Source organism: Pelodiscus sinensis, unplaced genomic scaffold (genome assembly GCF_049634645.1).
Source record: "Pelodiscus sinensis isolate JC-2024 unplaced genomic scaffold, ASM4963464v1 ctg37, whole genome shotgun sequence".
NCBI classification, from domain to species: domain Eukaryota; kingdom Metazoa; phylum Chordata; order Testudines; family Trionychidae; genus Pelodiscus; species Pelodiscus sinensis.
This window is the reverse complement of record NW_027465869.1, coordinates 26,666-50,796: the sequence shown is the minus strand read 5'-3', so window position 1 is coordinate 50,796 and position 24,131 is coordinate 26,666. Positions and strand designations below refer to the sequence as shown.

The window sequence follows — 24,131 nt, the reverse complement described above, 5'->3', positions numbered from 1 at the left end:
GGCTGCTTCCCAAAGAGCTTTCTTTTGGAGCCCAGTTTATACAGTGAAATTTGAGCCCTGCTTAGCTATATAAACCCAGGATAGCAGTTTTCAGGTATCTAAAAGGGTGTCATAAGGAGGCAGGAGAAAACTTGTTCATCTTGGCCTCTGGGGATAGAACAAGAAGCAATGGGCTTAACTGCAGCGAGGGAGGTTTAGGCTGGACATGAGGAAAAAGTTCCTAACTGTCAGGATAGTTAAACGCTGGAATAAATTGCCCAGGGAGGTTGTGGAATCCTCATCTCTGGAGATAGTTAAGAGCAGGTTAGATAAATGTCTATCAGGGATGTTCTAGACCCGTGGTCCCCAACCCAGTGCCCGCGGGCACCATGGCGCCCGCCGGGCCCTTTACGTGAGTCCGCGGAGCAATCTGGGCTGGCCCCGCCCCCGGGCATGCGGCAGGTGCCAGCCCCGGGCGCATGGCCGGTCTCGGCCCCGGGGGCGCCGCGCGCGTCCTTGCCGGCCCCGGCCCCGGGGGCGCCGCGCGTGTCCTTGCCGGCCCCGGCCCTGGCCCCAGGGGGCGCCACGCGTGTCCTTGCCGGCCCCAGCCCCGGGGGGCGCCGCGCGTGTCCTTGCCGGCCCCGGCCCCGGGGGGTGCCGCGCATGTCCTTGCCGGCCCCGGCCCTGGGGGCGCCGCGCGTGTCCTTGCCAGCCCCGGCCCCGGGGGCGCCACGCGTGTCCTTTCCGGCCCCGGCCCCGGGGGCGCCGCGCGTGTCCTTGCCGGCCCCGGCCCCGGGGGCGCTGCGCGTGTCCTTGCCGGCCCCGGCCCCGGGGGCGCCGCGCGTGTCCTTGCCGGCCCCGGCCCCGGGGGCACCGCGCGTGTCCTTGCCGGCCCCGGCCCTGGCCCCAGGGGGCGCCACGCGTGTCCTTGCTGGCCCCAGCCCCGGGGGGCGCCGCGCGTGTCCTTGCCGGCCCCGGCCCCGGGGGGTGCCGCGCATGTCCTTGCCGGCCCCGGCCCTGGGGGCGCCGCGCGTGTCCTTGCCAGCCCCGGCCCCGGGGGCGCCACGCGTGTCCTTTCCGGCCCCGGCCCCGGGGGCGCCGCGCGTGTCCTTGCCGGCCCCGGCCCCGGGGGCGCTGCGCGTGTCCTTGCCGGCCCCAGCCCCGGGGGCGCCACGCGTGTCCTTGCCGGCCCCGGCCCCGGGGGCGCCACGCGTGTCCTTGCCGGCCCCGGCCCTGGGGGCGCCGCGCGTGTCCTTGCCAGCCCCGGGGGCGCTGCGCGTGTCCTTGCCGGCCCCAGCCCCGGGGGCGCCGCGCGTGTCCTTGCCGGCCCCGGCCCCGGGGGCGCCACGCGTGTCCTTGCCGGCCCCGGCCCCGGGGGCGCCGCGCGTGTCCTTGCCGGCCCCGGCCCTGGGGGCGCCGCGCGTGTCCTTGCCGGCCCCGGCCCCGGGGGCGCCGCGCGTGTCCTTGCCGGCCCCGGCCCCGGGGGCGCCGCGCGTGTCCTTGCCGGCCCCGGCCCCGGGGGCGCCGCGCGTGTCCTTGCCAGCCCCGGCCCCGGGGGCGCCGCGCGTGTCCTTCCCGGCCCCAGCCCCGGGGGCGCCACGCGTGTCCTTGCCGGCCCCGGCCCCGGGGGCGCCGCGCGTGTCCTTGCCAGCCCCGGCCCCGGGGGCGCCGCGCGTGTCCTTGCCAGCCCCGGCCCCGGGGGCGCTGCGCGTGTCCTTGCCGGCCCCGGCCCCGGGGGCGCTGCGCGTGTCCTTGCCAGCCCCGGCCCCGGGGGCGCTGCGCGTGTCCTTGCCAGCCCCGGCCCCGGGGGCGCCACGCGTGTCCTTCCCGGCCCCAGCCCCGGGGGCGCCACGCGTGTCCTTCCCGGCCCCAGCCCCGGGGGCGCCGCGCGTGTCCTTGCCAGCCCCGGCCCCGGGGGCGCTGCGCGTGTCCTTGCCAGCCCCGGCCCCGGGGGCGCTGCGCGTGTCCTTGCCAGCCCCGGCCCCGGGGGCGCCGCGCGTGTCCTTGCCGGCCCCGGCCCCGGGGGCGCCACGCGTGTCCTTGCTGGCCCCGGCCCCGGGGGCGCTGCGCGTGTCCTTCCCGGCCCCAGCCCCGGGGGCGCCACGCGTGTCCTTGCCGGCCCCGGCCCCGGGGGCGCCACGCGTGTCCTTGCCGGCCCCAGCCCCGGGGGGCGCCGCGCGTGTCCTTGCCGGTCCCAGCCTTGGCTCCGGCCCCGGGGGGCCCCGCGGGTGTCCTTGCCGGCCCCGGCCCCGTGCGTGCCTTTGCCGGCCCCGGCCCCGCGCGTGCCCTTGCTGGGCCCAGCCTTGGCCACGGGGGGGCGGGGCCGCTCATGTGCTTGGCCCCGCCCCCAGTCATGTGGCCTGTGAGTGGCCCCGCCCCCATGCGCCCAGCGTGTGAGCGGCCCCGGCCCCAGGCGCCCGGCAGCCCCAAAACGTTGGGGACCACTGCTAGACAGTAGTTGGTCCTGCCATGAGGGCCGGGGACTGGACTCGATGACCTCTCGAGGTCCCTTCCAGTCCTAGTATTCTATGATTCTATGATATGTGAGCTAGTTATTTTACTGCAATTTTACTAACCAATCGCACCCCACCACTTTCATTGATTTAGACCTAGGAAAATTAACCATGCAACAGACAGAAACAATTAGAGAAACGAGATCGTACAAACACTAGGGGAGGGGGGACCATAATGACAGAACAATAAAGAAATGAGGATTTCACAACCCTAACTATTGATAAGCGGTTTGTTGCCAGCCAAAGTGCAGTTTCACTAAGTTTTCTTTACTCATCTTGAGTTCTGTTTCTTTATCTACTGATACTGGGTGTCATTAGCACAGGGTCTCCTTGTGGTTCTAAAGTGTTATCATATAGATAGATCACTCAGGGTATGTCTACACTACAGTGTTATTTCGAAATATCTTATTTCGAAATAGTTAATTCAAAATAGCTTGTTTTGAAATAACACATCTACACACAAAATGCATTTCAAAATAACATTTTGCTCTTTCGAAATAGCGCGTCCACACTGAGTGGACACTGAATTGCATTGAAGGCCAGCCGGAACCAGGTCCAGCAGGGAATCAGGTCAGGAGTTTATTTGTGTGGCTGCTGCCTGAGGCTATCTGAGGCTTGTGCTTAAAGCGACCCCCACCCCAGGCAGCCGGTTCTCAGCTTTCCCTGCTTGCTTGCCTACGTGGATGAGGGACAGCAAAGCATTTTGTCTCTGTGTACTCTGGTTGCCCTCACTCAGGACACCACAGCACTCTGCAGCATGGAGCTGGAGCTGCCCCTGGGCACTCTGGTGCTTCTCGTGAATGCATTGCTGCCAATCTGGTTGCACTTTCTGCAGGCTGCCATCCAGGAGGCCCATCGGGAAGCTGTCAGTATCCAGGAGGCCCTGTGGGAGAGCTTCCACCCTGAGGAGCACTAAGATCCTCCCTGGTCTGCCTCACTGGGGGCTTGTGCCTCATTCCTCCCCCACATTGTTCCACTTACCCTCCCAGCCCCCCTTCCTGATGTCAAATAAGATAGACGTATTTTCATGAACACAAACTCTTTATTTAACAAAACGGGGGGAGGGGGGATGAGACTGGAGAAAGGAGGTGGGAGGGGGCGGGGGAAACCTGGGAGGTGGAAGGGGAAAGCAAGAGGAAGAAGGGGGAGGGGAAGTTGAGGGTCTTGCCAGACCAACTTTATTTTCATGCGAACTTGCTCCTGGGTTTGCATGTGGCCTTTGGTGGCCAGGATGGCAGCTAGCCTGATATAGATGGCTGCGTTCCTCTATTTAGTGCGGAGATCATGGACGTTGGGGGCATCCCCCGCAAACCTGAGTAAGGTCCACCCTGATCTCCACCCTGGACCAGGAAGGTGCCCACCTTCTCCAGGCCCTGGCAGGTTCCTGGGAGCTGGCAGACTGCTCCTGGGGAGCAGTGGAGGGCTGGCTGCCAGTGGCTTGCTGGCTCATGTTTTGGGGCCACTGAGTCAGGGGCAGTGACTGCTGGCTCTGGGCTGGCAGGCTTGGAGCTGGCACAGGCACTGTGGCCAGAGTCTACCCCTTTAAGAGCTCGGGGAAGGAGAGGAGTGTTCTTGTTTGAGACTGGAGTGGCCACCAGGGCACCCTGGGAAGGTTGAACATAAGAACATAACCGCTGTTGATAACCAGTCAGCTTATCCGGATAAGCAAAGTGCTAAAGTGCCTAGCCTTTAGTACAAGGGCTGGAGATGGATGGCAGCCGATAAATCACTTGATCATTGTCTTCTGTTCTCCTTCTCTGGGGCACCTGGCAGTGGCCACTGTCGGCAGACAGGATACTGGGCTAGATGGACCTTTGGTCTGACTCAGTACGGCCATTCTTATGTTCTTACGTTCTTATGCTCCGTGGCTGTGCCCAGTGGAACAAATCCAGTCCTTGATGCCACCTTAAATGATACACCAGCACTCTGAAGTGGATAAGTGATGCATTATAAGAAGTAGCAGAACATTGGATTTCATTCATTCATTTTCTGTGTTCAACAGACCAGCTATGGCTGTGTCTGCACTGCCGGAGGTCTATCCAGAAATAACCGAATTGAAAGACCAATGGAGCCCCAAACCTATCTGTTTTCTTCCTTGTTGCTTAATAAGTGAGATAACGAAGGTGGCTTTTTAATACAATGTTGTTTTATGTGGTAAATGCGCAAGGTGGGGGGGTAGGCGGGACTGTCTGTCTTTAGCCGGCAATTCGGGGCAGAGCGGCTGGGAAAGGAAACAGGCTGATCCGCTGGCAGGGAACAGGCCCCAGTGCTAGTGAGAGGAGGCTCCAGCAGGCAGAGACTGCGCTGGGCCAGCCTGCGGGGAGGGGGCTCTGGCCTCCTGCTTCCCTGCCCCCTCTCAGCTCCCTCCTTCCCCGTGGGCTGAGGAGGACGTGGGCCCAGGGCCCAGCCTGCCCCAGGGGAGGGGAAGCCAAGTGCAGGGATGTGGGATGAGGCCTCGTCTCTGGGCCTGAGGCAACAGGGCTTCCCCTCCCCTCTGAGTGTGTGTGGAGGCGAGCGACAGGGCCCGGCCGCAGGGTTTGCACTGGGGCTTGAGCCCGAGCTGTGAGCCTCGGCCGGACTTGATCCTTCCCCGCTCACTGCTCCCCCTCTGGCGAGCAGCCCACAGGAGGAGACCGAGGCACCTGCCTGGGAGAGGGGACGGGCTCACGCCAAGGGGCTTTCTGTGGTGCCAGGAGGCGGAGGGAGGCCAGGCACAGGCCAGCGGGAGAAGGGGCAGCGTCTGCCGGGACAGAACAGGAGACACCAAGAAAGAGACATCACGTTTCTGCCTGGTCCCATCAGGGGCCTTTCTGTGTGAGAAGCACCCGGGAAAACCGCTACGCTGGTGAGCTCCTCTGCCCCGCCCCTGGGATGCCACCCACTTGGGTGCCGCTTGCAGATGGGCCAAGCTGGACATGGCCTGTGAGCTGCAAATTCATTACTCGCCAGTGCTTCCTGGGTTGATAAGTAATGCTCCCCCATCGAGGTAGCACATCTCCATTAGGGGAGCCTGCCTCAGACTCATTCTGAGGCTTCCCTGCAGTGTAGATGCTCGTATTTTGGAATGTATCTTCCAGAACAGCTTCTCCTGAAATCCAGGGCAGTGTAGATGGACCCTGAGCGCCTAGGCCTAAGTTTGGGGCCTGGCAGATGTTTCAGAGGAGTCACTGTCAGTCTGGACTCATCACACTTCATGCAAAGGCTCCATAGCGTCTGAAAAAGGAAAGAGCAGAACATGCCCAGAAAGGCAGCACTGAGTGGTGCAAACTGCAACCCGCCCATTTCCCAGCGGACAAAACTGAAACTAAATTCTCTGGTCTCCCCTGCAAGAAGCCAGGGCTGCTGCGAATCCAGCAAAGACACTCCAGGGTGAAGTGACCTGTCCTCTCTGCCTGGAGTATTTCAATGATCCGGTGTCTCTCGACTGTGATCACAGCTACTGCCGAGCCTGCATCACCCAGTGCTGGGGGGGCTCGCTGCAGACGTCTCCTGCCCCCAGTGCAGACGGGCCTTTCCCCAGGGGAACCTCAGGCCGAACAGGCAGCTGAGGAGTATTGTGGACGCAGCCAGAGCTCTCAGGTTGCTGGCAGGGAGGGAACCAGCCCCAGAGAGACTGTGTGAGAAACACCAGGAGCCTCTCAAGCTCTTCTGCAGGGAGGATGGAATCCCCATGTGTGGTGTGCAACAGATCCAAGGGGCACCGCGCTCACACCGGGATTCCTGCCGAGGAAGCTGCGGAAGAATTCCAGGTAGGGAAATGCCGACTGCGATTCCTGCCCTCGTGGGACAGAGGGGAGCACTGGGGAGCAGCTCCCGCCCTGGGAATATAGCCGATAGGGTCAGGGCTGGGACTGCAGGAAGCAGGGACAGCCTGGTGATAGGGCACCTGAGTGACCCTCGTGGTATGGGGTAGTCCTGCCTCAGTTTCCCAAAAAAGACCCACAATGGCATTTTTTTGTGGCCAGTAACAGTCCTGCTCTCCCAGCCAGGACTCTCAGGACTTTGAGGTCTCCTCTGTCTCCAAGGTCCAAGGTCTCCTCTGCCTTCTCCATGGACCTCCTCCCTCTGGCTTTTCCTGTGCCTCTGTTTGACATATCTCTCGCCGGGTTAGATCCCAGGACCCCTCACCCTGCGTTTCATTGTCCCTTCCTGGGGAGGAGAATTGACTACGTCACAGGCAGGGCTGACAACCAATGTTCCTTGTAATATTTTCCATCCATATGTGGAATAAATTTTGTTCTGTGCGCCAATGCATGTGTGTCTGTGCACCACCCGTAGAAACACCCGCTGCCAGCTGTGGGTGACTGGGCGCTCTGCTAATCAGCTGGGCTGTACTGGAATCTCTCCTGGCCTGCTGCCCAAGCACCCGGCCTACAGGGACCCTGCTGAGAGCGCCTGCCTTGAAAGGGCCAGCCAGCCTGTGCCCAGCCTCGTCCCCACCTACCTCTCTTGAGCCACAGGGAGCATCCCAGTCATGCAGGTTTCTCTTTGGGATTTATCTCTGCAGAGTCAGTGGGGGAACCTTGTGCCCAGCATGTGTCTGTTAGGGTTGCCAGATGGTAGCAAAACAAATCTCAGCTGTCTACACTGGCCCTTTTGCGCAAAAGGGACTTTTGCCCGAATAGGAGCAGCATAGTATTTCCGCAAAAAGCACTGATAGGAAGTCAGTGCTTCTGTAAAAAGTAGGAAGTCAGTGCTTTTGCGGAAATTCAAGCAGCCAGTGTAGACAGCTGGCAAGTTTTTCCGGAAAAGCGGCTGATTTTCTGGAAAAACTGGCCAGTCTAGACACAGCCTCTGTGAATTTGTGGACTTCTTTAGAAGTGTCAAAGGGAGGTTCTGTGACCCCTTTGAAAATTGATTGTCTGTGTGAACAGCTGAATTCTATCCAGTGCTTTTTAGTCCAAGTCTTTTACTGATATGGTCCATGGCCCCAAAGGCACAAAGACCACAGGTCGGAAACCACTGTCACACCCACTGTAAACTGAGGCCTCTGGGGATAGTCAACTTAGCCTGTGTGACGGCGCGTTGGGGGTCCCCCGTCTCCTGCACCCCGAAATGGCACAAACAGACTGCACCAGCCGGTGGAATAGAGGAAGTTTATTGCCTCTCCAGGGTACAGCACAGCACAGATGGAATCTGGTCACAGAGCTGGGCTAGGATGCCTCAGGCCCCCTTGAGATGGGGGAGACTGGGCCCCTAAACTCCAGCCCCTCTCCCTAGGCTGTCTCCTCCATGCTCCCAGCCCACAACTAACTCACTCTCTTCCAGCCCTGCCCCCCAGCCAGGGCAGCATTCCCCCTTCCTTTGTTCCTCTCCATGGGGGGTGTCTGGCCATACTGGTTTGCATAGTGACTCATCCTGTTTTGCTGGGTCGTGGTACCCACGGCAGCCAGTGGGGGTTACCCCAGAGCCATCAGCATAGAAACCAGCCAGGTACCCCCACTACGTCACAGCCTGTAACAGGATAAACTTAAAAAACAACAAATAGGCTGGTAGAACTTTAAAGAGTAACACAACGTGTAGGTTAGTGATACAGATGTAGCCGTGTTAGTCTGGGGTAGCTGAAGCAAAATGCAGGACAACGTAGCACTTTAAAGACTAACAAGATGGTTTATTAGATGATGAGCTTTCGTGGGCCAGACCCACTTCCTCAGATCAAATAGTGGAAGAAAGTAGTCACAACCATATATACCAAAGGATACAATTAAAAAAATGAACAAATATGAAAAGGACAAATCACATTGCAGAACAGGAGGGGGATGCGGGGGGGGGGGGAGGAAGGAAGGTAAGCGTCTGTGAATTGATGATATTAGGGGTAGGGAGAGTGGGATGTTTGTGAGTTAATGGTATTAGAGGTGATAATTGGGGAAACTATCTTGGTAATGGGTGAGATAGTTCAAATGTTTGTTGAGTCCTTTTTGGAAAGTATCGAATTTTAACATGAATGACAGTTCAGAGGATTCCCTTTCAAGTGCAGATGTAAAAGGTCTTTGTAGCAGAATGCAGGTGGTTAACTGGGATAGCTGCATTCTGCTACAAAGACCTTTTACATCTGCACTTGAAAGTGAATCCTCTGAACTGTCATTCATGTTAAAATTTGACACTTTCCAAAAAGGACTCAACAAACATTTGAACTATCCACCCATTACCAAGATAGTTTCCCCAATTATCACCTCTAATACCATTAACTCACAAACATCCCACTCTCCCTACCCCTAATATCATCAATTCACAGACACTTACCTTCCTTCCTCCCCCCCCCCCCTGCATCCCCCTCCTGTTCTGCAATGTGATTTGTCCTTTTCATATTTGTTCATTTTTTTTAATTGTATCCTTTGGTATATATGGTTGTGACTACTTTCTTCCACTATTTGATCTGAGGAAGTGGGTCTGGCCCACAAAAGCTCATCACCTAATAAACCATCTTGTTAGTCTTTAAAGTGCTACATTGTCCTGCATTTTGCTACAACGTGTAGGTGGTTTCATGAGCTTTTATGGGCACAGCCCACTTCTTCAGATGAGAAGAGACCTTATTTCTCATGGAACGAGGTTTACAGAAGTCAGAATAGAGCAGCCTGTTATTTTGAATTTATTTATAAATATCAGAATTGCTGTGGAATAACTGCTGCTATTCTGTAATAACGCTGCTGTGTAAACGCACCCTTTCTGCCCAGACAGTTTCTCCATTGCTGTCGTTCACTTTGGGTGCCTGCTTTTTCTCTCACAGGTTCATTTGTTTTTTTCTTCCCACCTGTCTCTGCGAGCGTGGCTCTGCGTAGACCTGAACAAATGCTAGATCTTTGCTGGCAGGATATTAACAAAATTAGTTGAACAAAAAAAATCTATTTTTAAAATTATTAGCAAATCACAAATTTGATTTTTTTGCTTGGTCAAATGAATTTGGGCGGGGGGAGGGAGCAAAAATCAGAATGTTTTGTTTCAAGTTGACCATTTCCTTAAAAAATAATTTTATAAAACACAAGGATAGTTTCAAAAATAAGTCAGACTTTAAACTCTAGAAAAAATTAAGCAAATATGTTTATTTGTCATGTATTTATTTCTGCATCATGACAACCAGTGACATCACCAGTAATTCATTAAATGTTCCTTTGGTGACAAATCTGCATTTTCCCAGGAAAAAAATGTAATGCGGAAAATGTCACCAAGAGCTAGTGCTGAGTCCTGCTCCCTGCTGCTTTGGCTCGGCATCACTGAGACCATCAGCCACACACGATCCAAAGCACATCAGACACGGAAACATCCTTTATGAGATTCTGGGGCCGTATGGGATGACGTGAGAAAATTCTCTCTCTAGTAACTGCAGGAGACTGTTCACTGTCTGGTAAGTTAGAATTTGCAGAGATTCCCCCTGCACACTCAGCGCTCTGTGAAGGACCCCAGGCTCCATCCATGTTCCCCTAGTGATGGTGATGTTCTTCCTTTGGTTCTTCTTCCAGAAACGGACACAAGCCGAGCGGCAGAAGATTGTGGCCAAGTTTCAGCAGCTGCGGCAGTTCCTGGAGGAACAAGAGCGACTCCTGCTGGCCCAGCTGCAGAAGCTGGACGAGATGATAGTGGAGGCAGGGACTGACACTGTCACCAAACTCTTGGAGCAGATTTCCCGGCTCAGCGAGCGGATCCGGGAGCTGGAGGGGAAGTGTCAGAAGCCGGCGAGTGAATTCCTGCAGGTGAGACTGAGGGGGAAATTTTCCAGCTCCCACCACAGAGACAGGACAGCCCCTAACACAGGGGTTCTAAAACTTGTGATACCGCAACCCCCCTCTCAGTTGTTTGCGATCCCCCGGAGGGTCAAGAACCACAGTTTGAGAAACGCTGCCCTAAGAGATGGGCACAGGAGTCAGAGGTCACCGGGCAGCTCCGTGTGCGCCGCCCTGGCATGGGAATTGTTGTTTTGTGCAGACCCACAGGCACAGAGAGGCTAGCGATGGCAAAGCCCCATTCGCTCAGGGGATCCGTGGCCCTGGGGCCAGGCAAAGTCTAGTTTCCCCTCACTCGCCAAATCCCTCCCTTGGAATTCACAGTGTGTGTCAGGTGGGACTGAAACTCTCTGTCTCTGTCTCTGTCTCTCACAGGAGATCAGAGGCACCTTGACCAGGTAGGTGGCTCTCACCCCCTCACAGCGCTGGGGAAACACTGGGCAGTGAAGTTGTCGCTGCCTCTCCCCAGGGCTCCACAGCAGAACGTGCGGGAAGGTCACATTTGGGATTCAAATCTCTGACCCATTTAACCCTGAGGCCCTCGCCCGTTTAGAGGCGACTCTGCAGTTACCCAGGGGAAGGCGCAGACTGGCCTGTGGTACATTCTACCCATGTCACCGCCCTGGGGACTGGCTGCCCCAGGACTGAGGGGTGGGACGTGGGCCTGTCCCTGCTGGGCGCTGGGCACCATTCAGCCCAGGGCAGCAGGGATCCAGGATCTGTCCCGCCCGAGGGCTGTTTGGAGACCTGTGAGTATTGTGCTTAAAAGAAGCACCCGGGATCTTTTTCAGGGGGATAAGGCAACAGGCCTCATTTACTGAACATACATAGATCAATCAACACTTTATCATATGCATGTGATACATCACACTCACGCACTCACACACACAGACACAACCACACTCCATCTTGTTGTTAGCAATAGTTGCTCCCCCTAACTGCACTGGCCAGGTGAGTTAGATGGGGGAGGGGTGGAGCCAGGCTTCTGCCTATCCGGATCAATGCTCCCATGTTGACAAGACGAAAATCCGGGATCCCCCTGCAGGATGCCTCCTATTTATCCCCCTCATGGATCCAGTTAGTCATCACCTCGCCTTTATAATGCTTCTAGGAAAGTTCTTCCAAGGGCAGGCACTTGCTGCTGGACTCCCAAGTCTTCTGTATGTCCAGTCTTCCTAATGAGCTCACTTCACTGGTATTGTCTTGGGTCTGGATCCCAGACTTTCTCCACCTTTGCAGCTGCTGCTGGAGGTGCTCCCCTTTCATTCTCCATTCACACCTCATTCATTTCAACAGGGCAATCAAGGAAAGGGGAGAGTTCAAAAGACATTTTTTCTTTACCTCATACAAAGTTTCTTAATGCAAGGGATTCTTTAAATTGGCTTCCGCACCTAATGACTGGAAGGTAGCTAACGTGACACCAATATTTAAAAAGGGCTCTAGAGGCGATCCTGGCAATTACAGACTGGTAAGTCTAAGTTCAGTACTGGGCAAATTAGTCAAAACAATAGTAAAGAAACAAAATTGTCAGGCATGTAGAAGAACATAATTTGTTGGACAAAAGTCAACATGGTTTCTGTAAATGGAAATCCTGTCTTACTAATCTTCTAGGGAATGTCTACACTAGCCCCCTAGTTTGAGCTAGGGTGGCTAATGTAGGCATTCGAACTTGCAAAGAAGCCCGGGATTTAAATATCCCGGACTTTATTTGTATGTTCCCGGGCGGGCGCCATTTTTAAATGTCCTTAGTTCGAACTGACTGCCCATGGCTATATGCGGCAGTCAGAAGTGAATCTGAACTAAATCCTTAGTTCGTATTAACTGTTACTCCTCCTGCAATGAGGTGTAACAGTTAATCCGAACTAAGGACTTAGTTTGGATTAACTTCTGACTGCCACATGTAGCCACGGGCAGTCAGTTCGAACTAAGGGCATTTAAAAATGGCGCCCGCCCGGGAACATACAAATGAAGCCCGGGATATTTAAATCTCGGGCTCCATTTGCAAGTTCGAATGCCTACATTAGCCACCCTAGTTCGAAGTAGGGGGTTAGTGTAGATATACCCATAGAGTTCGTAGAAGGGGTTAACAAACATGCAGACAGGGGGATCCAGTAGATATAGTATACTTTGATTTTCAGAAAACTTTTGACAAGGTTCCTCACCAAAGGCTCTTGTGTAAATTACATGGCCATGGGATAAGAGGGAAGGTCCTTTCTTGGACTGAGAACTGGTTAAAAGACAGGAAACAAAGGGTAGGAATAAATGGTAAATTTTCAGATTGGAGAGGGGTAACTAGTGGTGTCTCCCAAGGGTCAGTCCTGGGACCAATCCTTTTCAACTTAGGGTGTGTCTAGACTACATGCCTCCTTCGACGGAGGCATGTAGATTAGCCAGATCGGAAGAGGGAAATGAAGCCGCGATTAAAATAATCGCGGCTTCATTTAAATTTAAATGGCTGCCCCGATCTGCCGATCAGCTGTTTGTCGGCAGATCGGGGCAGTCTGGACGCGATGCGCCGACAAAGAAGCCTTTCTTCATCGACACAGGTAAACCTGGTTTCACGAGGCTTACCTGTGCCGATGAAGAAAGGCTTCTTTGTCGGCGCGTCACGTCCAGACTGCCCCGATCTGCCGACAAACAGCTGATCGGCAGATCGGGGCAGCCATTTAAATTTGAATGAAGCCGCGATTATTTTAATCGCGGCTTCATTTCCCTCTTCCGATCTGGCTAATCTACATGCCTCCGTCGAAGGAGGCATGTAGTCTAGACACACCCTTATTCATAAATGATCTGGAGAAAGGGGTAAGCAGTGAGGTGGTAAAGTTTGCGGATGATACCAAACTGTTTAGGATAGTCAAGACAGAAGCAGACTGTGAGGGACTCCAAGAAGACCTCACCAAACTGAATGATTGGGCAACAAAATGGCAAATGAAATTTAATGTGGATAAGTGTAAAGTAATGCACATCGGGAAAAATAACCCCAACTATACGTACAGTATAAAGGGGGCTAATTTGGCTACGACAAATCAGGGAAGAGGTCTTGGAGTTATCGTGGATAGTTCCCTGAAAACTTCCACACAGTGTGCAGCAGCAGTCAAAAAGGCAAATAGCATTCTAGGAATTATTAAGAAAGGATAGAAAATAAGACACGGAATATCTTACTGCCCCTGTATAAAACTATGTATGCCCACATCTTGAATACTGTGTACAGATGTGGTCTCCTCACCTCAAAAAAGATATTTTGGCCTTGGAAAGGGTTCAGAAAAGGGCAAGTAAAATGAGTAGGGGTTTGGAACGGGTTCCATATGAAGAGAGGTTAAAATGACTGGGACTTTTTAGTTTAGAAAAGAGGAGACTAAGGGGAGATATGATAGAGGTCTATAAAATCATGAGTGGAGAGGGTGAATAAAGAAAAGTTATTTATTAGTTCCATAATAGAAGAACTAGAGGACACCAAATGAAGTTAATGGGTAGCAGGTTGAAAACGAATAGAAGAAAGTTCTTCTTCACACAGCATGTAGTCAACCTGTGGAACTCCTTGCTGCAGGAGGCTGTGAAGGCTATGACTATAACAGAGTTTAAAGAGAAGCTAGATAATTTCATGGAGGTTAGGTCTATAAAAGGCTATTAGCCGGGGGTAGAAATGGTGTCCTTGTCCTCTGTTTGTCAGAGGCTGGAAAAGGGTGGCAGGAGACAAATTGCTTGATCATTGTCTTCGGTCCATCCTCTCTGGGGCAACTGGTGCTGGCCACTGTTAGCAGACAGGATACTGGGCTAGATGGACCTTTGGTCTGACCCAGTACGGCCGTTCTTACGTTCTTTTTCTTTTTCTTTTCATTTTCTTTGTTTCTCCCCCAGGGAGGGGAGGGGGTCCGTGAAATTTTCATGGATTGAAAAGAGGTCCATATGCTCGAAAAGGCTGAGAATCACTGCATTGTCACCATGGGATGTTGCTTCTCCCCAGGTGTGAGAAGGGACAGGCCCAGCAGCCGGAGGAGATGGCTCCTGAACTGGAAGAGCGAGTCCATGGTTTCTCCCAGAAAGTGACTGCGCTGTCGGAGACGCTGAGGGAGTTCAAAGGTACCTGGGGGGGATGGAGGAGAGGAAAGTGGGACCCTGGAAGGAGAATGGCGCAGGTCAATTGGTTCATAATTAGATGATGCTTCCATATAATTGCAGGGTGCATGGCACTGGCTTGGGTTCCAAGACACTCAGGCTGATTAATTCAAACCCTTGTTTGTTCAGAAGCAGTTTTTGCAATTTCAGTGAGTGTGAGAGTCAGAAACACCAGAGAGAGAGAAACACGCCCAGTTCCCTTCTCCTGGGGCATAGGCGAGTCATGGTGCATTTCTCCTGCGAGAGTAGGATGACCCCTGACAGTATCTGAGCTGTTATAACCATCCAGATTATACCCGGATGAGTTCTGTTCCAATCCCCTTTGTGTTAGGGACAGTAAGTACCTTGTGTGATTTGTGCACAGCTCACACTGGAACTTTGAATTGCTGGAGGGTTTTTGCTGCTCAAGCAATTTTCAAGTTACTCTCTTTTCTGATGTGCATGGGGCACTTCTCTGCAGGGGGTTCTGGACGTTGCTCCCTGGCCTGGGTAGGTCACTCTGGGTATCTCTGCAAACACCTTGTGTGAGCAACGCATCTGGGTCCTGCAGAGCAACTCAGGAACACGGCACTTTAAGAGCAAGGTCACTGTAGAAAACTTTTCCCTTATGGCAAGCACACAGCTCGCCAGGCCCAAGCGGAGCCAATCAGCATCAATGCTGGGGAGCAATAATTCTTGGTGGGGGCCACTACAAGATTTTGGAAAGTGGCCATGGCCCACACTTTGCTATGGTGGGGGTGCAGGGTTTAGGGTGGGTGTTGCATACAGAAGGCCACACAGGGTAAGGGACTGGGGTGCAGGAGATGGTGTGGGGTCTGAGAGGGAGTTTGGGGTGATGACCTGGGTTGCAGATTGGGGTGTAGGGTCAGGGAGGGGGTCTGGATGCAGGTGAGGATTCTGGCCTGGGGGAGAAGTGTAGGAGGGAGGTACAGGTTCGGGGAGGGAGCTGTGACATGGGAGAAGGGGAAAAGGGTGGTGCAGACTGCAGAGGGTGTGGGTGGTGACCTGGAGCAGGGGAATGGGAGGAGGTGTGGATGTAGGAGAGGATTCTGGCCTGGGGGAGGGGCGTAGGAGGGGCTACAGGGTCTGGGAGGGAGTTATCACCTGGGACAGAGGGTACAGAGTGGGGGTGCAGGAAAGGCTGGGGTGCCAAAGGCAGCTCTGCAGCACCCCCAAGGCAGGCTGAGCTCCCTGCCTGCTGCAGCCCCAGATCACTTTAAACTGCAGGCTGCTCCCTCCATGTGGCTCTAAGGCCGTGGTCACCAACCAGTAGATCGCGATCTACCAGTAGATCTCAGGGGCTCTAAGAGTAGCTCTTGGGCCCTCTCTGAACTGTGCGCCTGCGCAGTACATTTACATTAGATTTCCTCATTTGAGGAGCAGCTACTCACTGAGCAACAGCACAGGTGAGTAGCTGCGAGGAATGGTGGGAATGTTTTTTTTTAAAGTAGCAGTATAAGGATTGGGGATAGCAAGTGATGGAGAGGAGGAGAATAGAGAGGGCGGGGCTTCAAGGAAGGGGCGGGGCGGTAGATCTTGGCTTGGTCTGTCATTTAAAAAGTGATCTTGGGTGTAAAAAGGTTGGAGACCACTGCTCTAAGGCTTGTGCTACCCCCACCCCCAGGCCAATCTCTCAGTTATCATAGAATCATAGAATAATAGGACTGGAAGGGACCTCGAGAGGTCATCGAGTCCAGCCCCCCGCCCTCAAGGCAGGACCAAGCTCCACCTCCACCATCCCTGGTTGTTTCCAGCCAATCGGAGCTGAGGATTGGGCTGGGGGCGGGGAGATCACATGAAGCCCCCCCCCCCTCGCTGCAGAGCCCAGAGCCGTATGAACTGAGCTTTAAACCACAGCAGCTGCGTGTGACTGAGGGTCCCGGGATTGGGGTCCCCAGGCCGGATTTGGGGGCTTAGTGGGCCAGATCTGGCCCCTGGGCCATATATTGTCCAGCATAAATACCCACGTTCAGTCTCCAATCGTGTAGAGAGCAACGACCCTGGTCCCAGTTCTCAGCACTTCCCCTACTAGCCAAGCCGAGGGAGAGGAGAAGGAGACTCACGGATGGTGACAGCCTTCTGACCCAAATTCAGCAAAATCCCTTCGTTTCGGCCCCTGCGTCTCTCCCAGCCAGAGGGCTGCAGGGCGGGTGTCCCAGGGCCGGGGCAGACTGGCCTGGCGAGATACCGGCAATTTCCCCGTCAGCCGAAGGGCCGAATGGCGGCTGCTGAAGGAGGAGGGGGAAACCCGGCAAGCGGCTCCTGGAAGCAGCTGCCGGAGTTGTGACTCTGCCCAGCCCTTTCTCCCCCATCTCCTCCCCACTCCAGAGGTGTAGCAAAGGAGGGGCGGGGGAACAGTTGCCTCTGCCCCCTAGTGCCGTGCTAAGGGGTGGGCCCCGGGCTGGGGTGAGTCCAGGAGCCTCCCTCTGGCTACCTGCTGCTGCGCCTGAGCCGGTTCTCTTCAAACTGCAGCTGAAGCAGCCAGCTGGGTGGGAGGAGCAGTAGTTTTCAATCGAGGCTGTGCAGGGGGTGGGAGGTGTCTTGCTCTGGGGGAGGAGGGGTGAGTGCATGGGGGGGTAATGCTCCCCCATTCACCTTCAAAGAGGGACCTTCCAAAAGCAGGTGCTTGCTGCTTGTTCCCAAGCTTTCTATAAATCCAGCCTTCTTCCAATGAGCCCGCTTCACAGGTCCCATTGTTCTTATTGTTCTGGAATCTGCCCCCCACCTTTCTCCAACCATTGCACGTGCCCAGACATAAGAACATAAGAACGGCCGTACTGGGTCAGACCAAAGGTCCATCTAGCCCAGTGTCCTGTCTGCCGACAGTGGCCAACACCGGTGCCCCAGAGAGGGTGGACCAAAGACAATGATCAAGAGATTTGTCTCCTGCCATCCATCTCCAGATGCCTTTCTTTCATGCCTTATCCATTCACACCTCGTTCACTCCACAGGAAAATCAGTTTAGGGGGAAGGGAGGTGTTTCAAAGTCTACAAAATACAAGCTTTCTATGTAAAAAGGCTTAATACAAAGTTTCTATGTTCTGTAAAAGTATATAAAGTTTCTATGAAAAGACATACAGTAAAACTCCATTGGTCCGGCATCTGACGGTCCGGCACTCCTGATGGTCCGGCACCATCAGGAACCTGGAAGTGCTCCGCAGCCGGACCATTGGAGCTGCTCTGCTCCCGGCTTCCTCTATTCAGCCTAAAACTGACCAGAGGCTGAACTGGAAAGCCAGAGGCAGAGCAGCTGGGGCACTGCCGGGCAGGTCCCCTAGCTCTGCCCCCTGGGGGCTGCGGGACCAACCAGGCAGCACCCCAGGTGTCCTCGATTCAGCCGCTGCTGAAATTGACCAGCGGCTGACTCTAGGAAGGCTGAAGCAGAGCTGCTCTGCCCGGGGCTTCCTAGAATCAGCAGCTGGTCAATTTCAGCAGAGGCTGACTTGGGGAGGCCTGGGTGCTGCTGGGTTGGTCCTGCAGCACTGCTCCTGGGCGCTAAGGGACCAACCCGGCAGCCCCCCAGCTGCTCTTCCCCAGGCATCCTGATTCAGCCGCTGCTGAAACTAACCAGTGGCTGATGGTTCCGCAGCGCCGAGGAGAGGCGCTGCGGGACCAACCCAGCAGCACCCCAGCTGCTCTGCCCCAGGCGTCCCCAAGAGCAGCTGGGGTGCTGCCCAGTTGGTCTCGCTGCGCCAAGGGTCGGCGCTACCCCGACCAACCCGGCAGCACTGCAGCTGCTCTGCCCCAGACGTCTCCGATTCAGCCGCTGCTGGTCAGTTTCAGCAGCAGCTGAATCAGGGACGCCTGGGGCAGAGCCAGACTGTCGGAAGGGGGGGCTATGAAGGGTCTGGGGTGGCACGCTCCCCCACCCCAGATCCCTCATAGCCCCCCCTTCTGATAGTCCGGCATATCTGATAATCTGGCAACCCCTGGGTCCCAAAGGTGCCGGATTATCGGAAGTTTACTGTAATATGATCCACAGTAACAAAATTGGCCTTTTCCCCTGGGTGCAAAACAACCTCGCTACGTCTCTGGTATGGGCCCGCTTACACAGGCGTGCTCTGCATGGTGGGTCGGGGGGGGTCACTTCCCCCAACCCCTGTGTTCCTGCTAATGGGATGCGTGGACTTCAGTAAAATTAACATTGTGCGGCCCAGCTCCAGGCCTGGAATATGGTCTGGAGCCCCGCAAGCAGCTGGGGTCAAGGCTGCAGGAACTTCTGGGGCCCGATCGCAGACTCCAGCCCCGCAAACTGGAAGGAAGAAGGTAGGTGGGAGAGGGGAAAGGGGAAAATAGGAGGAAGGACTGGGAGAGGAAGGGGCTTGTGCTGAGGGGAGGAGGGCAGGTCAGGGGAAGGCACCAAGGGATGGGTTGGAGGAGAGACAAATGCCAATCATAGAATAATAGAATACTAGGACTGGAAGGGACTGCGAGAGGTCATCGAGTCCAGTCCCCTGCCCTCATGGCAGGACCAAATACTGTCTAGACCATCCCTGATAGATATTTATCTAACCTACTCTTAAATAGCTCCAGAGATGGGGATTCCACAACCACCCAAGCAGAGGAGAGTGAGGGGCTGGGGGGCAGCAGGCACCAGGGGAGCTGATGGAGCAAGGGGAAGAGACATGGTAGCAGAGGGAAAAGGGAGAGGTTCATAAGATCTTTATTAATAACGTGGGTGCCACAGTGGCACATCCAAACAAGCCACCTGAACTCAGTACTGGTGCCCAACACAAAATTCATTCTGTTCATGGGAGGAAACTCTTAGAGGGAACACTTCCCCCAGCCTCTCCGCCCCCGAGTTAATGTCACACATGTTGGGTTAATGCAATTGCAGGATAGTTGCATGAGGGGGGTTCGCTGGGGGCCAACTAATCCCTATTGGTAGGAGGATGGTGGGAAAAGTCCTTAGGAGGGGTCACATGACACCTTTTACTTCTGGTCATGTGTCCATCTTGCCCCGAGAGTGTTACCTCCAGAGGCCTCGCTCATGGGGGTCAGTAGCATGGTTAACAGGGGTCGGGGTGTGTGTGGCTAATGGGGGCCAAAGAGTAAATTAAAAAACATTCTTTGATGTGAAAAAGTGGGCCGTTCTCAACCCATTTCCCGGGCCTATTTTGATTGCCAGTCCGCCTCTACCCCAGGGCGGTGCAGCCCCCACAGATGCAGGTGGGGATGGTAGGAGCTGCAGGGCAGTTCTTGGGGACCAAAAGGGGCCATTTGAAATCTGGCCTCTCAGTTACAAGCTGTTTGCTGGAGCTGGGCCCAGCCCCTCCCTGAGCTCTGGTCCTGCCTCTTGTGCCGCCTCCCAGAAGCTGCAGGCCCAAGGCCTGTCTCTGAGAAGGTGGGGGAGGGGAGGGATGGGGAAGGCAGTGGGGAGGGACAGGGAGACGTGGGCTGTGTAACACTGGGCCTCTGGCTCTCTGGTCCCTGGCCCAGGCACACGGGACCATTGTAACCGGGATGTGACTCTGCCTAAGCCAAGCCCGACTCCGGCCCCTGCAGCCACTGAGCAGTGGGTCACAAGTGGCCTCCCGACCCTGCTCTGCCGGCACAGGGTGAATATGGACCATGGAGCCCACCACCCTGCCTCAGTTTCCCCTGGGATAAAGTGGTTTTCTCCTCATTCCGATTGCTGCCTCTGGAGGCCAGCGCCCCATCATGCTGCTCCGTGTAGACACACTAAGCAAACAGCCCTGCAGCGCCAGCGAGAGCCAGGAGTTCCCACACAACCCCTCACCTCCCATTAGCATCAAGGGTAGGGTTGCCAGGTGTCCGGCGTTCTATCAGACAGCCTGATTGTTGTGCCCTCTAGCCAGTAAAAAAATTTGAAAAATACTGGACATGTGCAGTGTCCGGTATTTTCTGGTTTTCTGGCATCCAGAAGCCTGGAGGGGGCGGGGGAGTGGCTGGGAGGGGGCGCGACCTGCGCTGGGAGCGATGCCTTGGGGAGAAGGGGAAGCCCTGTGTGTGCTCCTGAGCGCTGGACAAGTGCGTTGTGGAGCCGCAGCCGGACTCGCTTCACCGGGACTGTGCATGGGACAGGCAGCACCTCCGGATCTGCACATGCCCGGGTTAGTCCTGCTCCCCACTGGCCGATATGCTCCCTCTGCCAAGCCCTGCTTCCTGCCAGCCGGTTCTCCTTCTCCCAACCTCCCCCGGCCAACCCCACTCCTACTGGCCACCCCCCCTCCACCCTGATCTCCCCCGGCCAGCCCCGCTGTCCCCGACCCTTCCCGTCCCCTCCAGCTCTGCTTCCTTCCAGGTGCCCATCCCCCAATCTCCCCCGGCCAACCCTGCTGCCCCTGAGCCCCCTCCGCCAGCTCTGCTTCTCGCCGGCTGCCCCCCCCAATCTCTCCCAGCCAGCCCCGCTGCACCCGAAGCCCCCCTCTCACCAGCTTTGCTTCCCCCCCCCCCTCCCAGCCAGCCCTGCTCCCCTCCCAGATGGTCCCTTCCCCCCTCCCCCATCAAGTGTGTCCAGTATTTTTTTTAGACTACCTGGTAACCCTAATCAAGGGACTAAAGTGCCGAAAGCGGCTTTGATGCCAAAGTCTCTGCAGGACCTGGGCCTAAGCACCGACAAAAGGCGGGAAGTGAACAAGGCCTGAGTGTGTCTGTGACGTGACAACCCGGCTCTGGGCTCCCCGTGCAAACCTGAATCTCCCCCTCTCCTCCCCCAGACACTCTGCCGGATGCACTGGGGGGACCCCTCAGCCTGTATAGACCAGGTGAGCTGCCTCAGGCCTCGTGCCCCCCTCAGAGCCAGGCCTGCTGTCAGGCGCAGTGCGGTGCCAAAGGACAGGCACCGGGCAGGCTGTTTAGCACCGCTGGCCAGGCCCCAGCCATGGGAACAGAGCCACAAACTGCCCCTCCCCCAGCTTTCACCGGCACAGGGGCCTCCTCCTGCCCCCAAACGCCTCCTCCTGAGCCAGCCCAGAGCCCCAGCCCAGAGTCCAACCCCCCAGCCCAGAGCCCTTTATCTCCAGGAATCCCCAAGGGTATGTCTACACTACAAAGTTAATTCGAACTAACAGCCGTTAGTTCGAATTAACTTTGCTAGGCGCTACACATACAAACCGCTAGTTCGAACTTAATTCAAACTAGCGGAGCGCTTAATTCGAACTAGGTAAACCTCATTCTACGAGGACTAAGCCTAGTTCGAATTCACTAGTTCGAATTAAGGGCTGTGTAGCCACTTAATTCAAACTAGTGGGAGGCTAGCCCTCCCCAGGTTTCCCTGGTGGCCACTCTGGGCACCACCAGGGAAACTATTCTGCCCTCCTCCCAGCCCTGGAGCCCTTAAAGGGGCACGGGCTGGCTACGGTGCCCATGCCAGGTGCAAGCCTGCCAGCACCCAGCCAGCAGACCCTGCACCTGGCACAGCACTAGCCAGCCACCCGCTGCCACCCAGCCCACCCCCTCTTCCCGGGACTAGGCTGGCGGCTCATGGGAGCCTGCCCAGGTCCGCAAGAGGCGGGCACCCGCCTGGTTTAGTGAAGACTTCATCCACAACCTCCGCACTAGGCACAGGAAAGTGGCCGTCTAGGGCAGGAGAGCTGCCAGCCTGGCCACCCAGGAGCAGGTTTGCATGAAAATCAGGGTGGTCCAGTGAGACCCCCGACCCTGAGCCCTGAGCATAGAATGGCCGTCCTGGGTCAGACCAAAGGTCCATCTAGCCCAGTAGCCTGTCTGCCGACAGCGGCCAACACTAGGGACCCTGGAGGGAATGGACCAAAGACAATGACCAAGCCATTTGTCTCGTGCCATCCATCTCCAGCCTTCCACAAACAGAGGCCAGGGTCACCATTTCTACCCCCTGGCTAATAGCACTCCATGGACCCAACCTCCATGAATTGATCTAACTTCTTTTTAAACTCTGTTCTAGTTCTAGCCTTCACAGCCTCCTGCAGCAAGGAGTTCCACAGGTTGACTCTTTGCTTTGTGAAGAAGAACTTTCTGTTACTAGTTTGAAGCCTGCTACCCATTCCTTCCCCTTGTTCTCTGGGGAAGGGAGTGGGGAGGTCCAAGAGGGGAGTTTCTCTTCCCCCCAGTGACTGAGGGGCTGTGCCCAGCATGGACTCTGGGGCACGCGGGGACATTGCTCTTTCTCCTGCTCCCAGCAGAGGACCCAAGAGTCCATGGGAGGGTCCCTGCTCTGCGGGGGGGAAGGGATGGATCAGACCCCAGAGCACCAGGGCCCGGAGCACAGACAGGGGCAGCCCTGGGCCCATGGCAGGCAGCTGGGGAGCTGCTGAGAGCAGAGCTCTGGTCCTGTTCCCCTTTTCGTCTCTCCCCACATGAGCTCAGCTTCTCTCTCCCTCCGCCCAGCCCCCGCTGGGACCCCCCTCAGCTCCCTGGGGCCCCTCTTCCTTCTGTCACCCCTGAGTCAGCCTCCTGCCATGGCTGGGACAGAGACACCCCCGTTCCCTCCGCACGGCGCCTGGGCACCCCCAGGGCAGGACTCGCCTTGTTCAGCCTCTTCCCGCCCAGCCCAGCTGGGGCCGGTCCCTGCCCCTCCCTGCTGGCTCTGCGGGGTCTGGGCGCTGGGCCGGAGGCTGAGCAGCCTGCTGGGGGGCAGGTCGGAGCTCGGCCCAGAGCCCCAGGGCGGCGGGAAAGGAGCCGAGCCCAGATGGGCCGTGCGGGGGAGACGTGTCCCAGGGGGAATCACAAACCCTGCCCAGAGGCAGCTGGGACCCAGGGACATTTCAATGGGGAGGGGCCCAGCCGAGGGCAGGGCCTGGATCCAGCCAGCCCTGACCAGGCAGTTTCCATCCCGTCCCTCTGGGGTCCCCGGCCCAGAGTTGCTTGTCCCCGGCCCAGGGAGAGGGGGCAGATTCCCAGTGTCAGGGCCCCTCTGATCCCTTCTCTCTGCCACGACCCCTCCCTGCCGGGGAGTGAGCTGCCCCTTGGGCTGGGCCGAGACCTCAGGGCTGCTCCCCACTCAGAGCCGGGCGCCCCTGGAGGCAGGAGAGTCCCTGAGTCACTACCCAGCTGGGGCAGATTCTGTCCCTGACACCACCGACCCCCCCCCCCCAGGGCCGAGCTCTGCCCCTCACGCTCTGATTCTCCCCCAGCCAACGTGACTCTGGATCCAGACACGGCGCATCCCCAGCTCGTCCTGTCGGAGGATGGGAAACGTGTGAGACTGGGAAACACACGGCAGCCACTGCCCGACATCCGGGAGAGATTTGTGTGTCGGGAACTGAGAGTGAATCATTCGCTTTAATAAAACGTTTCCATCTGCTCCTGTCTGGTTGCTCTCTGGTGTGTTCCCCCCTCTAGGAAATGGATTGTTGCCGCAAAGGGGGATTTCTTGCGCAAGAAACCGCTATGGCTAAAATGGCCATCAGAGCTTTCTTGCGCAAGAGGGCATCCACACTACCGTGGATGCTCTTGCACAAAAGCACATCTCTTGTGCAAAAGCACATGCCAGTGTGGACGCGCTCTTGTGGAAGACTTTTTGGGCAAGAACTCTTCCGTAAAACAGTTCTTGCGCAAGAAGCTGCCAGTGTAGACGTAGCCTGAGGGATACAGGAGTCGGAGTAAGAAGTCCTACAGCTTGGCAATATTTTGAAACCATTTTGAAATAACTACATGATGTGTAGAGGTGGACTAACTTATTTCAAAATAAAGTTGCAGTGTAGACACAGGGGCTGTGTCTACACTGGGCCACTTATTCCGGAAAATCAGCCGCTTTTCCGGAATAAGCTGCGAGCTGTCTACACTGGCCCTTGAATTTCCGGAAAAGCAACGACTCTCTACTGTACAAAATCAGCCGCTATTCCGGAAAAACTATTCTGCTCCC

General features: G+C 56.1%; 1 protein-coding gene across 4 annotated transcripts; it reads left to right on the top strand.

Annotated features, from left to right (window-relative positions):
- The first annotated feature begins 5,818 nt into the window (after window positions 1–5,818).
- Window positions 5,819–23,591, top strand: LOC142824066 (E3 ubiquitin-protein ligase TRIM11-like). Of its 4 annotated transcripts, XM_075915805.1 has the most exons (7): window positions 5,819–6,241; window positions 9,628–9,834; window positions 9,950–10,180; window positions 10,586–10,608; window positions 14,175–14,290; window positions 21,007–21,054; window positions 23,401–23,591. In XM_075915805.1, exons 3-7 carry the CDS (start codon window positions 10,061–10,063, stop codon window positions 23,550–23,552), a joined length of 459 nt encoding a protein of 152 aa, XP_075771920.1. In that variant the 5' UTR covers window positions 5,819–6,241; window positions 9,628–9,834; window positions 9,950–10,060; the 3' UTR covers window positions 23,553–23,591. The 4 variants fall into 4 exon arrangements, with proteins under 4 accessions (XP_075771920.1, XP_075771921.1, XP_075771918.1 ...); XM_075915806.1 differs by lacking the exon at window positions 21,007–21,054; XM_075915803.1 differs by lacking the exon at window positions 23,401–23,591 and having other exon boundaries at window positions 21,007–21,617.
- The last annotated feature ends 540 nt before the right edge of the window (window positions 23,592–24,131 follow it).